The following is a 13,286-nucleotide window of genomic DNA, read 5'->3' as shown; positions in this document are numbered from 1 at the left end:
GAGGCCCACGTCTATTCGCCCAAGGGTCCTGAACAAGGAAACGATACGCATTAGCCTTAGCATTTCCAACGGGCCCTGCATCACTCCCTTCAGAGACACTGCACAAAGAACCTTACACACATGTCACAGAAGTGAAGGCACTGTGCAATTCAAACCTGCGTGGAAGCAGTCATTCTCTGAAAGAGTTTCTTAATCAGTGCTAATGGCAAGAATCCACTGGAACAGAGTTGCCTGAGCTCCGCCCTGGACCTACTCAATCAGGACCACCAAGGGAGGGCCCTGGCAATCTGCACTTTCATCAGACATCGCCAGTGATATATGTGGATCGTACATGTCTGCACAGCATTATTTAAAGGGATACAGCCAGAGGACTGGGGAGAAGAATCTCCAGGATGAATTGTATGAGCATGACTAACTCTACAAATAGTAGCTTCTTCCTCTCTTTTCTTTAACATCCTCCCTTAATACCAGGGCCTCTAATTTTTCTTCCTCTAGTTTTATGCTACCCTGCCCACCACGTAATTCACCTTTCATACCACAGTCAGAGTGACCTTAAGAGGATGGCAGGCCTCCGCTCAAATCGCTCCCAAGTCTGCCATTGTTCACAGGGTAAAACGTCATGAGCGTGGCGTTCCAGGTCCACTCAATCCAGCCCTTGTCTTCCTCTACCTCACCTCCCACCTGAACGCCACCCTTGAGCCACTCCGAATCCCCAGAACCGCAGTGGGTTGGATAGGATCTCAGTATGTCCTCCACAGATTCCTCGCTGGAAAGCTTGAGCCCAGTGTCAGTGTTGAGGTGTGGAACCGTTAACGGGTATAGTCTCGTGAAAGGGGGTTAGCTCACTGGGGCCAACTTGGAAGGGACTAGAGCAGTTCTCTCAGGAACCCAGTTGGTTCTCACGAGAGCAGGTTACTATGATAAGAGCCAGCCTGGCCCCCGAATCTCAGGGTTGCCTGCCTTGCCACGTGACTTCTCCCTTCTGCAAAGGACCCTTTTGGTTTCTCTTCCAATTTTAATGCAGTCAGTGGGGCCCTCACCACAGGCCAGAGGGGGTCACTAACCTTACACTTTCAGCCTCCAAAGCTGTAAGGTAAATAAACCTCCTTTCTTGATAAAACACTTAGCCTCAAGGTGCTTTGTTAGAACAACACCAAAAAGACCAAGACATACGTGGTACTCTTGCCTCTGCCCCCTCCACTCACCCCAGAACCCCTTTGTTCTCTACCCAGTGTATCATCCCGGTTCATGCCAGGATACCCTACCCTAAGGTAACAAAATCTCAGCAGATGAAGGTAACAAAGATTTATTTCCCATTCATCCTCTGTCAAGGGTTGGCAAGTCTTTCCTCTAAAGGGCCAGATGATAAATATTCCAGGCTCTGTGAACAATATACAGTTGCATATCCTCTGTTGCATGCCCTTCCTCCTTCCCGTTGGCTTGTTTGGTATAACAATTGAAAAATGTAAAAACAACGCTTATTTGTAGGCCACACAAAAACAGGTCACTGGCTAGATTTGGGCTGTGGGTCCGCTTTGCTAGAGATATGTGGACAGCAGGGAACTATTCAGATGAGTAGTTCTGAAAGAATTTAGTCATTCACAATCCTGGGCCCATAGCATAGCCAACTTGAAGGTTTCTTGTCATAGGCAAAAAGATAGGGTCTCACACAGCCACAGAATACTCTAGAATGGAAGTGGCAGCTTGTACCTTCTGCTCAAAAAACAAAGTTCATCTTCCTACCTACCCAACTGCAAGTAGACCAGGAGGTGCAAGCCTGCCGTGGAAGCTGGGAGAGTTGGAAGCACTTGGTGAACACGATGAGCGCACTCAGCTCACAGACAAACGCTCTGCAAGGCCTTCTGTGGGGTCCCCCTCCTGCAGCCAGGTAAGCTGCTCTTTCCGGCTCATCTTACAGCACCTGAAGCAGCTTTCCACTACAACAGGCCACAGCAATTACCCACTTCTCTGTCTCCACCGCATCCTAAGCTTCCTCAGAGGAGCACCTCTGGATGCCCTCCGCCTCGTACAGTGTTCTCCCACAGTGCTGTGTGCTGCCGCAACAAACACAGGAATACGACGACGCACTGCGGAAATGAATGATCTCCCATGCTTTTACCCGGAACCTCTGGACTCCGGCAATAGCAGGCTGCTTGAGCCCAGGCGGTTCAACCAAGGCGATCTCTACTCATCATCCAGTTATCTTTTTGGTTACTCGTTACTTATTGCATCCATCAGAGACACTCCTCCTCCAAAGCCTTTCCTTCTGATAACTAGCACTTCACAGAGCTGCTTCTCGAAGCCTCCAAGCCCATTGATGTTGTGTGCTGCTTTTGTTTTCCACCTATAAGTAGAGGCATCTCTGGCTCAGGTGGCCGTCGCAGACGGGCACTGTGGTTTTTCCCAAGTTACACAGACATGGAATCAATAGTTATGCTTCCTTTTGATTGAACCAAAAAGCTGCAGGACTGAACACAGGACTGCAGCTAAGTTCACCAGGAGTTTATTTACAGCTCTTAGAGAGCTGAAAAGTATAATGCATGCTTGTCAAAGATAAGTCTTACTACGTTCTGTCAGTGTTTAGCTTGTCGGGTGCATTTATCTGAGAAAAAATTGAAAAATACGCAGACGACTGCTGAGTAGTGCTGTGCCCTTTTCATACAGATTCCACCTAGGCCTTCTCTCTCCTGCCTCTTCTGCAAAGTGACTCATCACTGACCTTTCTAACCCCAAGAATACTGAAGGCAGGGTGCACTGAAGGCATGACCATCCCACGCCAGGGCGTGTGAGGTAAAACACCACCAGCATGCATCTTCACTACGGAATGGCATAAAACACGTTTCAGTTCAGTTTCACGTGCAACACGTGCACGGCATGGCAGTGTGTATCAGCCATGTAACCAGAGGACTGGATAAAACAGGATTCAAAAGGGGCCTTGGTGCCAGACCCCATCCGTCCAGAGAGGAGTGCTCCTTGGTGTTCATCTGCCACAACCCGGGGATCTTCTGGCTCCAGCCACAGGTACCCTGACTGGAAACTTTCTCTCCTATGAAGCTCCCATCTAATGGCTAGCCATGACAAAGGCCCAGGGCAGCTAGGACAAGGACACAGCCAGCCAGCGCCCATCCATTCTCAGACCACCAATGGCGTGGAGACCCAAGATGACCTTACTAAAATCTGCCAAGTTTGAGTCACTCAAAGTTAAAAAACAACTTTTTTAAAAAATACCTAAAACTCCTTTTATTTAAGAAGGTGAAACAACGGGGGGGGGGGGGGGGAGTTGGTTGTCTCTCTCACTCCATGTAGAGGCTTCACATTCAAACACACCTCAAACAGGGGCAAGCCTGCCAGAAAACCCAAGGAGGCTTTTAAAAGGCAAATGATAGGCTCAGGTACTGCCAGGCACCAGAGTCCCCCCGTTCCTAGGGGCCCTGGCCTCCGCTCCTTCTGTCTTTTAGGGAGCCTCCACATTGGATGTTACAAAGTATATCCAGAAGAATAAACCTACCGGGTCCCTCTTCCAAACAAGGAAAGGTTTAAGCTTTTAATTACAGGCCCTCAAACTATCATTTTGTGCAATTAGCAATTAACTCTCAACGCTGATGAGAGAAGGCAGAGCTGAGCGCTAGCGACTCCCCGCCTCCTCATCCCAGACTGGGTTATTTCAGTCGCGTTCTATTCCAGAGGGCAAACCACAACTGCTCGCTAGCTCACTCTTCCGCTCCCTCTCACTTAAAGACACATTTCTGGTTCAGGACAATGGCATCTCCGCCAGCGACGGACCAGGCAGCTGGGACCCCACACCCCAGCCGCGCGAACGCCCTGAGCCCCTCCAGTTCGCCACTTTCCGGGCGGAGAAAGGAGGCCGGAGGAAGATGCTACCTACCAGCCTCTGTGGGGGGCGCGGGCGGCAGCCATGGATATGCCGGCGGCCCCCCAGCTGCCGGCCCCGCGAGCCGGCCGCAGCGGCTGCACCAGCGCTAGGCGCTGCCGCCGGCGGCCGGGAGCCTACGGTAACGACCGTAGGGAGCGCAAGGCTGCGGCGGCGGCAGGTTCCCTGGATCAGGAAATTAGGACAGGCACCGGGGATTGGAGGCGAGGGCGGCGCGCGAGCCAACCAGCGGCCGCCCCGGGCCCCCGTGAGCCCCGGGCGGACGCGCCGAGCAGCCGGGCCGCGGGAGCAGTCCGAGCGGCGGCGGCGGCCACGGCCACGGCCACTCACGCCAGCGCACACGCTCACACTCCGGGCGCAGCCACCGGTTGCCCCGGGGCGTGTAAGAGGAGCACGTCTAGGGGAGGGAGGGCCGGAGCCGCCGCGGCCCCCGCCCCCCCGCTGACCACTCCCCCTCCCGCCCCCTCCCTGCCGCTCACCCCGCGCTCCAGCCGCCGCCAGTGTGGGTGCTGCACCGCCGGCTCCTCGCTCTCCAGCCTGCTCCTCTGCTCTCGGCTCCCCACCCCTCCCCCTCCCCCCCTCCCCTGCCCTCCCCTCCTCTGCAGCGCCTGCATTATTTGCTGCCCGCAGGCTCGGCTTGCACTGCCGCTGCAGCCCCGGGGAGGTGGGAGGGTGGGTGGGTGGGCTGGCTGGTGGGCAGGCGGCCGTGCAAGTTGTCGGGGAGGGCTGCCCTCTGCTTCCCAGCGCCCTCTCCCCTGCTAACTCCTTCCCCCTCCTCCTCCCCTGCCCCTCCCCGCCCCCACGCCTTCCTCCTCTCCGAAGGGCTGGTAACTTGTTGTGCGGAGCGAGCGGCGGCGGCACCATCTAGGCGGGCACCATGGGCACGTCCGCGCGCCGGGCGCTCTGGCTGCTGCTCGCGCTGTGCTGGGCGCTCCGGGAGAGCGGCGCCACTGCAACCGGTGAGTAGGGACGCCCCCTCCGCAGGAGGCCTGGCGCCGCGGCGGGGGGGGGGGGGGGCGGGGGGCCTGGGGCGCCAGGCTCCTCTTGCCCACCCCCTTCTCGGAAGCGCTTCTTGCCTCTGCTCGCCTTCTCTCGCTCCCCACCCTGGCGGCGCCTCCGAGCCGACTGTCAGCGCCGCGGCTGCGGGGGCCGGTTGCGGAGTGTCGGGGGACAGGAGGGATTGGGGTGTCCCGAAGCGTCACCTGAAATAGTCTGTATTCTGCTGCCCGCTGTCCCCCAAAGCCGTTGTTATGCATCGTTTTTTCACCACCACCCCGCCTTGACAAGGGCTGGAGAACGTGGGCTTCCGAGACATTGAACAATGGTTCTGCCTGCCCTGTCGGGCAGAGTGTTAAGGAGGCAGAGGGCTGGCTGGAGTGGTGCACGGCAGCCGGGGGCGCGCCCCTCGGACTTCAGTTGGGTGGGAGCGGACGGTGGAGGAAGGGGGGCGCCTGGAGGGGCGCGGGGTGCCAGGTGCCGGCCGGAGCAGGGAGTCGTCCTGCGGCCGTGAGCAGGCGCACGTTCGGTGGGCGGCAGCCGGGAGGCTCTGCTGAGCCGCGGCAAGTGCGCAGCCTGTGCACCCGAACTGCGACTCCCCAGGCCCTGGGCCGTCTGTCTGGCGTGCTGAGAAGAGTGTAGCTTCAACCAGAACTCCCCTCTGGGTGCTTGTCCCCCTCCCCTGCCCGCCCTCAAGCCTCTCGCGTCTCCCCTGTAGCTACACGGCGCTGGGGAGGGAACCCAGACTTAATCAGGTTAGTTTGCAGACCCTCGTTCCCAGTGACGCTTCCTCCAGGGTACCTGAGTCTCAATCTAGCGGCTGTAATTAGCCTCCATTCTGAACAATAGATCAAAGAGTAGCGCAGGGGCTGGTGCGTGGCTGTGGCTGTGAGCCAGGGCGAATGGGGGGGCTGGGGGGTGACAACGGTCGGGTCCCCTGGGGCTGCCGCCCCGGGCCTGGGTTCCCTCGCCCACTTGGGACCTCACAACTTCCCTGGGCAGGCAACTGGAAGCCCCTCCGAGCGGGTTGGGCAGCGATCTGAAGACACGACCCCGGGTGAGCTGATTCCCAGCGCTGGGAAGTGGGACAGCTCTGGATCCCAACGCCACAGCCCCCGACTCGGGTGGCTCCCCACCCCCCAAGGGAGGCCCGGGGGCCTGAAGTCACGTGTGCGAAGGGAGCCTGAACTTTGCAAAAGTGTGATCCCGGGCAGCCTCCTGGGCACTACGTGGGGTTGTGAACGCTCCAAATGCGCCTGCCTTCCGACTGTCCCATGCAGAGCGTGTGAAGCTGGGACGGGCTTCCCTGCCCTCTGCGATTGGTCCGGCGGCACGGTCGCGCTGAGCTTGGTCACATGGCTCCGTGGACTAGTAATTTAGCAGCCTGCGAAATGCTATCTGTTAGGGAAAGTGAGGAGCTCACAGGCTCCAACCGGCCGTTCTCTCTCAAGGATTCGGCTTCTGGGACAGAGGGAAAGGCCTCAACGTGCAAAGTGAACACAGAAACCGGTGTGCTACCCAGTCCAGGCCAAGAAAAGCCCCACTTAAGGAGCCTTGCCAGAGGCTAACCTTAGCCATTAATGAGTGAGTGATGCTAACTTATTAAGCGTATTCTCAAAATAGTGCCATGACCTGCATTCTGCTCTTTTGGTAACCTTTCAGAACACCCAGGGTGACCAGGAGGTGCTGCTAATTACCTGGGAAGGTGGGAGAAGGCGCATTTTTGTGGCGTGCACCTTCATATTCTTGGAATTTTAAAGGTGCAATACATCTCCGTTGGAGACTAACTTTCCCCAGCAGAATGCCAGGAATGCAGCTCACTGTTGCAATGAGTCAGTCCAAGGTGGAGGCGCACCTTGGATGAAGAGCAGGGGAGGATCCCCGTGCTTCCCTTAGTCACATGTCAACTTTGGGACACGTCCTGAAACAGACACTCGTGTGAACTTGAACTTCTCTGAAGTGTGAGAGGTGGGTCTTTTCCCCGCTGGAGGGAATCTGGAGTTTCCTGAGGCAGATGTTGACCCACAGCCATTCCAGACTGGCTCCTGGGGCTTTTGTTTTTAAAGATTTGTTTGAAAGTGAGAGTTATAGAGAGAAAGGAGAAACAGAGAGCATGAGAGAGTAAGGGAAGAGAGGGAAAAAGCGAGATCTTCCATCTTCTGGTTCATTCTCCAGGTAGCTGCAATGGCCAGGGCTGGGCCTTGGAGAAACCAGGAGCCAGGAGCTTCTCCCAGGTCTCCCACATGGGTGGCAGGGGCCCAACACTTGGGCCATTCTCCAATGCTTTCCCAGGCCATTAGCAGGGAGCTGGATTGGAAATGGAGCAGCCAAGAACACACACTGGCACCCACATGGATGCTGATATCGCAGGCGGCGGCTTTACCCACTATGCCACAAGGCCAGCTCTTGGCTCCTGTTCTACGTTCAGATTCCCATTGGGCTGACATTCTTGCCCTGGTCTTCTACACTTACCCCTTCTCTACACCACCCCACTCACGGTGCTGCTCCAAAATTCTCTAGGACAGAGCAGGTGTGCACGAAGACTCTGGCAAGGAACAAAAGTGAGGCTAGCTCGACAAGTCTGGATAGCCCTTTGTCAGATCCCTGGGAGGGGTCTCGGGTAGTTTCCTCCAAGCTTTGTGGTCAAGATGAAGAGCTGGAGTACCATGTATTCTTTAAGGCCAGTCTAGAACAAGGCAGGTTTTGTGAAAGCTATTGGGCTAGGCCCACCAACTAGCAAGGGTATCAACACTCTGCTCTTGATATGGGGCAGGCTTAGTGTTGCTGGCAGTACTGACAGACCTGGGGTAAAACGCTGGAAGACAAATAGAAACCATTCCTGGCTTTTCCAGGTAGCACCAAGAAGACACATGATGATGATGGCCATCCTCATGTAAACCAACACTGGGCACGTACATAGGCACTCTTTAAAGGAAGAACGCCAGCCAAGCCCTTAGGGGGAAGGGACAGTTTCTTGAAGTCTCTAGGAGCTTTGTTTCCTGGGTCACCCTCTTGCCCTCTTCACCTGGGTCATTTTGATTCTTTGTTTTCATTGCTTGAGTGCCCACATACCCAGAGCATGTGTGAAAGGCCAGAGTCAGCAGAGTTGCCATGTGTTAAGCCTTTAGTATCACAAACCTCAGATTTAAAGGCTAAGCATTGCTAGCCAAGGTAACAGCCTCTGTCCCCAAAGGAAGCGAGCCATAATGGAAGTATGTCTGCATTTTTTTTTTCGAAATTGACTAACCCTAAACTTGACTTCATAAGAGTATTTTATTAAAGCTCTAAAAGAGGTGGAAAGCAGTTCCAAGCCTCTTCTGGTCCAGCAAGGATATCAAAGCGTTAAGACTAACTAGGAAGTGCTAGAGCAGAAGACGGCCTTAGGAACAAGGGAACAGGTAGTACCCAGCTCTGTGGCTTCAGGTTTTGATCCAGAAGACTTGGCATACAGCACGGAAAGATAGATAATTCATATGAAATGTCTAGGCCCTCTCCTGCTTTTTTACAAAATGTGAATAAAGGTCTCATGCGAGGGAAGAGTAGAGTGATCGAGATGAAGCCGTTACCTAGTTAAGTCCTGATTAAATCCGCTTTGGATACTGACCTTCCTTTCAAAGTCAGCTTCACAGTGCCGAGCACAAAAGGGCTACCCTCAGGTCTGGGATGGTGTGCACCCTGCCCAGACCTCCCTTGGGAGTGCTTCTCCTGGGAGACGCCCACCCCCGCTCTCCACGTGCTGAGCTGCTGGCTTCAAAACTGCAAGGTTCAGGTTCATTCCCTTCTAGTTTCAGGGACTCTCAAGAGAGTACTTAGGTAACAGTGCGACAGACTACTTCCAGGGCAAACAGTCCAAATATACCTCCTGCTGAGGTTCTGGGGAGACGCCATTGTTGAGAAGAAAGGGGTCCAGGGACAAGTGTCCCCTCGGCTTCGGAGTGTTTGACCAGGGGATCTGAGGACTGACAGCCTTTCTGGGATTCACAAACACAGGATCATTAGTTCTAGGAGGCTCTTGCTCCATAAGTGAAAATCATCTCAACTGTTCTCTGTGCATTTTTCACTCTCAGCCAGTGTCTCTTTGCTAAGCTCCTCTATTGGCTCGCAACAAAATCTCCAACACTGCTAAAACCCACGAGTCGAAGAGTCAGTGGCAACGCAGGAATAAATGAGATAGCAGATGAGACCTTAAACATAACAGCTTTCTCCTTTGTGTGAAGTTTCCCAAGAAAGCTGGTTCTGCCCATTACTACGAGGCTGTAAATTCAGGAAGAGAATGCTGTGTGAGCAGGTGGAGAGAGTCTATAGTGCTAGGTGGTGTGTGAGCAGGGGTGGAAATTGTACTAGAAGTGTCGTGATGGCTGTTTAGATAACCTTTGCCTACTTTGTACTATAGATTTTGCTGTATGAGTGGACGAGGGAGTATGTCTGTAGTTAAGTGATAACACTGGGGAAAGAACCTGAGACATGGGGTCACTGGCTAGAGTGGCTGACCTTGCCACCAACGTGGGGCATCTGGGTTGGCCATGGTGGCTAGTAGCCTTAGCAATGGTCTTCTAAATGTTCATGGAAAATGTGTATTGTGGGAAAAGAAACTATGCATGCATTTCAAAATTTTTTTGCGCCAAAATAAAACTTTGTTTTAATCCTTTTTTTCCATGAACTTTCTGAAGCACGCTCCTATGTATCCAGACACAGTGTTGGCAGTGTGAGGCCTCAGGTTTGCCAAGCAAGGGAGATGATAAAGTCTCGGTGGTAGCCTACATTTGCCACTCCCTGCACAGGTTCTAACCCTTGTATTTCCCCTGAAAGACTATAAATGGAGTTCCTCTTTTACAAACTGCCTCTCATCTTCAGGATTTTTTTTTTTTTAAATTTTTGACAGGCAGAGTGGACAGTGAGAGAGAGACAGAGAGAAAGGTCTTCCTTTTGCCGTTGGTTCACTCTCCAATGGCCGCCGCGGTAGCGCGCTGTGGCCGGCGCACCGTGCTGATCTGATGGCAGGAGCCAGGTTTGTATCCTGGTCTCCCATGGGGTGCAGGGCCCAAGGACTTGGGCCATCCTCCACTGCACTCCCAGGCCACAGCAGAGAGCTGGCCTGGAAGAGGGGCAACCGGGACAGGATCGGTGCCCCGACCGGGACTAGAACCCAGTGTGCCGGCGCCGCTAGGCGGAGGATTAACCTAGTGAGCCGCGGCGCCGGCCAGGATTTTTTTTTTAAAAAAAAAAGATTTATTTTTTTGAAAGGCAGAGTGACAAGGAGAGAGAAGGAGAGAAAGGTATTTTCCATCTGCTGTTCACTCACTAAAAGCCCACAACAGCTAGGACTGGGCCAGGCTAAAGCCAGGAGCCAGGAACTCCATCCAGACCTCCCATGTGGGTGGCAGGGACCCAAGTACTTGAGCCATCATCTGTTGTTTCTCAAGCACATCAGCAGGGAGCTGGATCAGAAGAGGAGCAGCAGGGCCTCAAACTCACACTGATTCAGAATGCGGGAGTCCCAACACATGCTCTTCATCATTAGCTTGCTTCAGAACGCTTTCCCAAGATCTGAGTGGTTGGCCGGCACCGTGGCTCACTAGGCTAATCCTCCGCCTGCGGCGCCGGCACCCCAGGTTCTAGTCCCGGTTGGGGCGCCGGATTCTGTCCCGGTTGCCCCTCTTCCAGGCCAGCTCTCTGCTATGGCCCGGGAAGGCAGTGGAGGATGGCCCAAGTCCTTGGGCCCTGCACCCCATGGGAGACCAGGAGAAGCACCTGGCTCCTGGCTTCGGATCAACGCGCTGGGGTGAACCAACGGAAAAAGGAAGACCTTTCTCTCTGTCTCTCTCTCACTGTACACTCTGCCTGTCAAAAAAAAAAAAAAAAAAGATCTGAGTTGTTAACTGACCTGTAGGCTCCCTAAGCAGGCTGTAGGCTGATGCCAGTCTTCGGGGTTCATCTGCTTGAAACCACTTGATGGCCATCTATGGAGCACCTAGCATATGCCACAGGGTGCCAGTCTTGGGGGACACAATGAAGCCAGGGTTGCCCCCTTCCTTTGTAGTGGATAGTCTGGTGGAGGAGTCAGTGTTCCATAGACAGGCTGGGATGGGTGCTCTGAATTGGAGGGAGCAGATGCGGTGTGCAAGACGGAATCATAAAAGAGGCAGACAGCAGAGGAAAATCGCTGGTGTTCCCACATGCCCCCTGGGTTACAGCTTATGAATTTCCCTGAAAAGCACCAGGAACGTAGGCTTCACTATGACAAAGCCAGAAACTATTCCATGTCTGCAGAGCTCCTGCAAAGGTGGTATGATTCAAGCAGCCATGCATCGCTGCCAACACTACCAAAAACCATGGAGACGTCAGGAGTAAAATCTGGGCGTGACACAGCGCACTCCTGACCTCCCACTCCGCTGCTGCCTTCGCCTCCAGGTCGGAACCTCTCTCCCTGCATGGAAACGGGGCCAACACACCCACCCTGACACACGCATTCTGATGGATACATGTGTTTTGAATGCGCTGTTCTTAAATGAGAAAGCGCCACAAAGACGAGGTGAAAATACCTCCCTGGGGCATACAGGACGGGGAGCCTTTGAACCCAGAGTCTTTTGAAGTATTCTGGTCAATCAAACAACTGGTCTCTCTTGGACTTCAGTTCAGAAATGCTGAGAAGAATGCCTGGACAAAAGTCTAGAGTTCAGGCCGGCTTTGTTAGTGACCTAATAAATCAACTCTTGCTTCCACGAGTGCTAGCGTGGGCACCTGGAGAATGTGTGGGTGTCAGGCACCTGTAGTTCATTACAAAGATAAATATCGGGCCCTGCCTTAGGGCATCTCGGTGAGGAAAGGTGGAAACAGGTAAGTGTGTGCTCAGGTCCCAGTGCACGACACCCATAGGATAGGCACAGGGCACCTTGGTAAAACACCCGGTTCTGCCAAGAAACTCATGGAGGGCTCGTTTGGGAGATGGCATCTGAGCCGTCCTGGTGGCTAAGTGAACAGCAGTGGCCAATGGCTAAGAGACAGAGCAGGCATGAGGACAGGTAAAGGCAGAGGGAAGGAAGCAGGGCCCCTTGGAGCTGTCAGTACAGACGGGACAGCCTGAGGACGTGGGTGATGACCAGCAGGGAAAAGTCTGGAGAAATTGAGCTCAGTCCTAGAGGCAGTGGGAAGCCAGGAGATGCCCCTGTCCTTGGCACTTGAGGCCATTTGCGGTTGCTTGGATCACCATCTTGATTTAGAGAGAGAGTCTAGCAGCCTGGAGGTAAAGCAGCAGGAGATGTAAACTTAGATCGAGTGAGAGAGGAAGGCCAGAACATGGCCAGCACTTCTTGGCCAAAGGTCAGGGGAGAAGAGTCTGGGCTCATTTCTGGACCGCTGAGGTAGAGGAAGTGATCTACTCAATGAAAATTCCGGCACACAGGGAGGGGCAGATGGATGCTAGAAGAACCTCTGTAGCATACCCTTCTGTAAAGGCAGCCAAATTTTACTGACATAAGGGGCTCAGGAGCTTCAGCCAGGCTGTCATCAACATGTCTGTTGTAAAATATTGGCGTTTATCTCCTGTGTTCTTCCAGTGATGGGCATGAGGGCTTATGGGGGTTAGTTGTATGCACAGTATTACAACCTTGAATATGAAAAGGCTATTTCCATTATGAGTAGAATCTGCGGCTGCTTAACCTTAGTGCGATGGTTCTCAAATTACAGAGTCTCCAAAAATGTTGTTGCTAAGTAAGTTTCATGAAAAAACCATAAATTTCATGATTTTTTTGCACCAGAATAAAGTTACCTTTTAATTTCATTTTCCACAAACTTTTTCAAGTATGCATATGGTCTGAGACCAATAGTGTCAACAGTATTGCATCTGAAAAGCAAGCTAAGGTCCACGTTCCACCTCCTGAATCAGAATCCCTGGGATGGTCCTAGCAATTCTATATGTTAACTAGCCTCTCAGGAGATTCTGGATGCAAAGGAGACCTTGAAAACCACTCACAGAAGGCAGTGATTTCTAAGATAAATCAGGTAGAAAGCCTTTGCTCTGACTTGACCAATGTGTCCCAGACAGAAAACCAAGAGCTGTAGTCTTTTTTTTCCCAAAAGACTTGTTAGGGAAATGCAAGCAGCATTTTCCAAAAAGTGGGATGGAGATGGGAGAGAGGGCTCCATCTCAACACTAAGGGTGTATTATGAGAGCATCATCTTGACAGAATTTGATTCCCAGAATTCTAGATTAGTTTAAGGTGGTTCCATTTGCTAAATTTCAAGTCCACAGAATATTCTAGAAGTACATAGTTCTGGAGTTGAATGTTGTAGTTTAGTCGCATGCTCAGTACAGTACAGTATCTGGAACCGGACTGCCTGGGCTCAAGTCCCAGGTCTGGGCACCAAGATCCCATGGTGATCTTGGGAATATGTCTAT

The 13,286-nt window shown here is 53.1% G+C and overlaps 1 protein-coding gene across 2 annotated transcripts in view; it reads left to right on the top strand.

Moving 5' to 3' along the window:
* The first annotated feature begins 4,611 nt into the window (after window positions 1-4,611).
* Window positions 4,612-13,286, top strand: part of VLDLR (very low density lipoprotein receptor) — a 34,937-nt gene continuing 26,262 nt past the window's right edge. For both annotated transcript variants that reach the window (XM_062208342.1, XM_062208341.1), the window contains exon 1: window positions 4,612-4,851. In XM_062208342.1, coding sequence (XP_062064326.1) covers window positions 4,770-4,851 — 82 coding nt within the window. In that variant the 5' untranslated portion in view covers window positions 4,612-4,769. The remainder of the gene's footprint in view (window positions 4,852-13,286) is intronic.

Source organism: Lepus europaeus, chromosome 12, assembly GCF_033115175.1.
Source record: "Lepus europaeus isolate LE1 chromosome 12, mLepTim1.pri, whole genome shotgun sequence".
NCBI lineage: Eukaryota > Metazoa > Chordata > Mammalia > Lagomorpha > Leporidae > Lepus > Lepus europaeus.
This window is presented reverse-complemented; position numbering and strand designations above follow the sequence as displayed.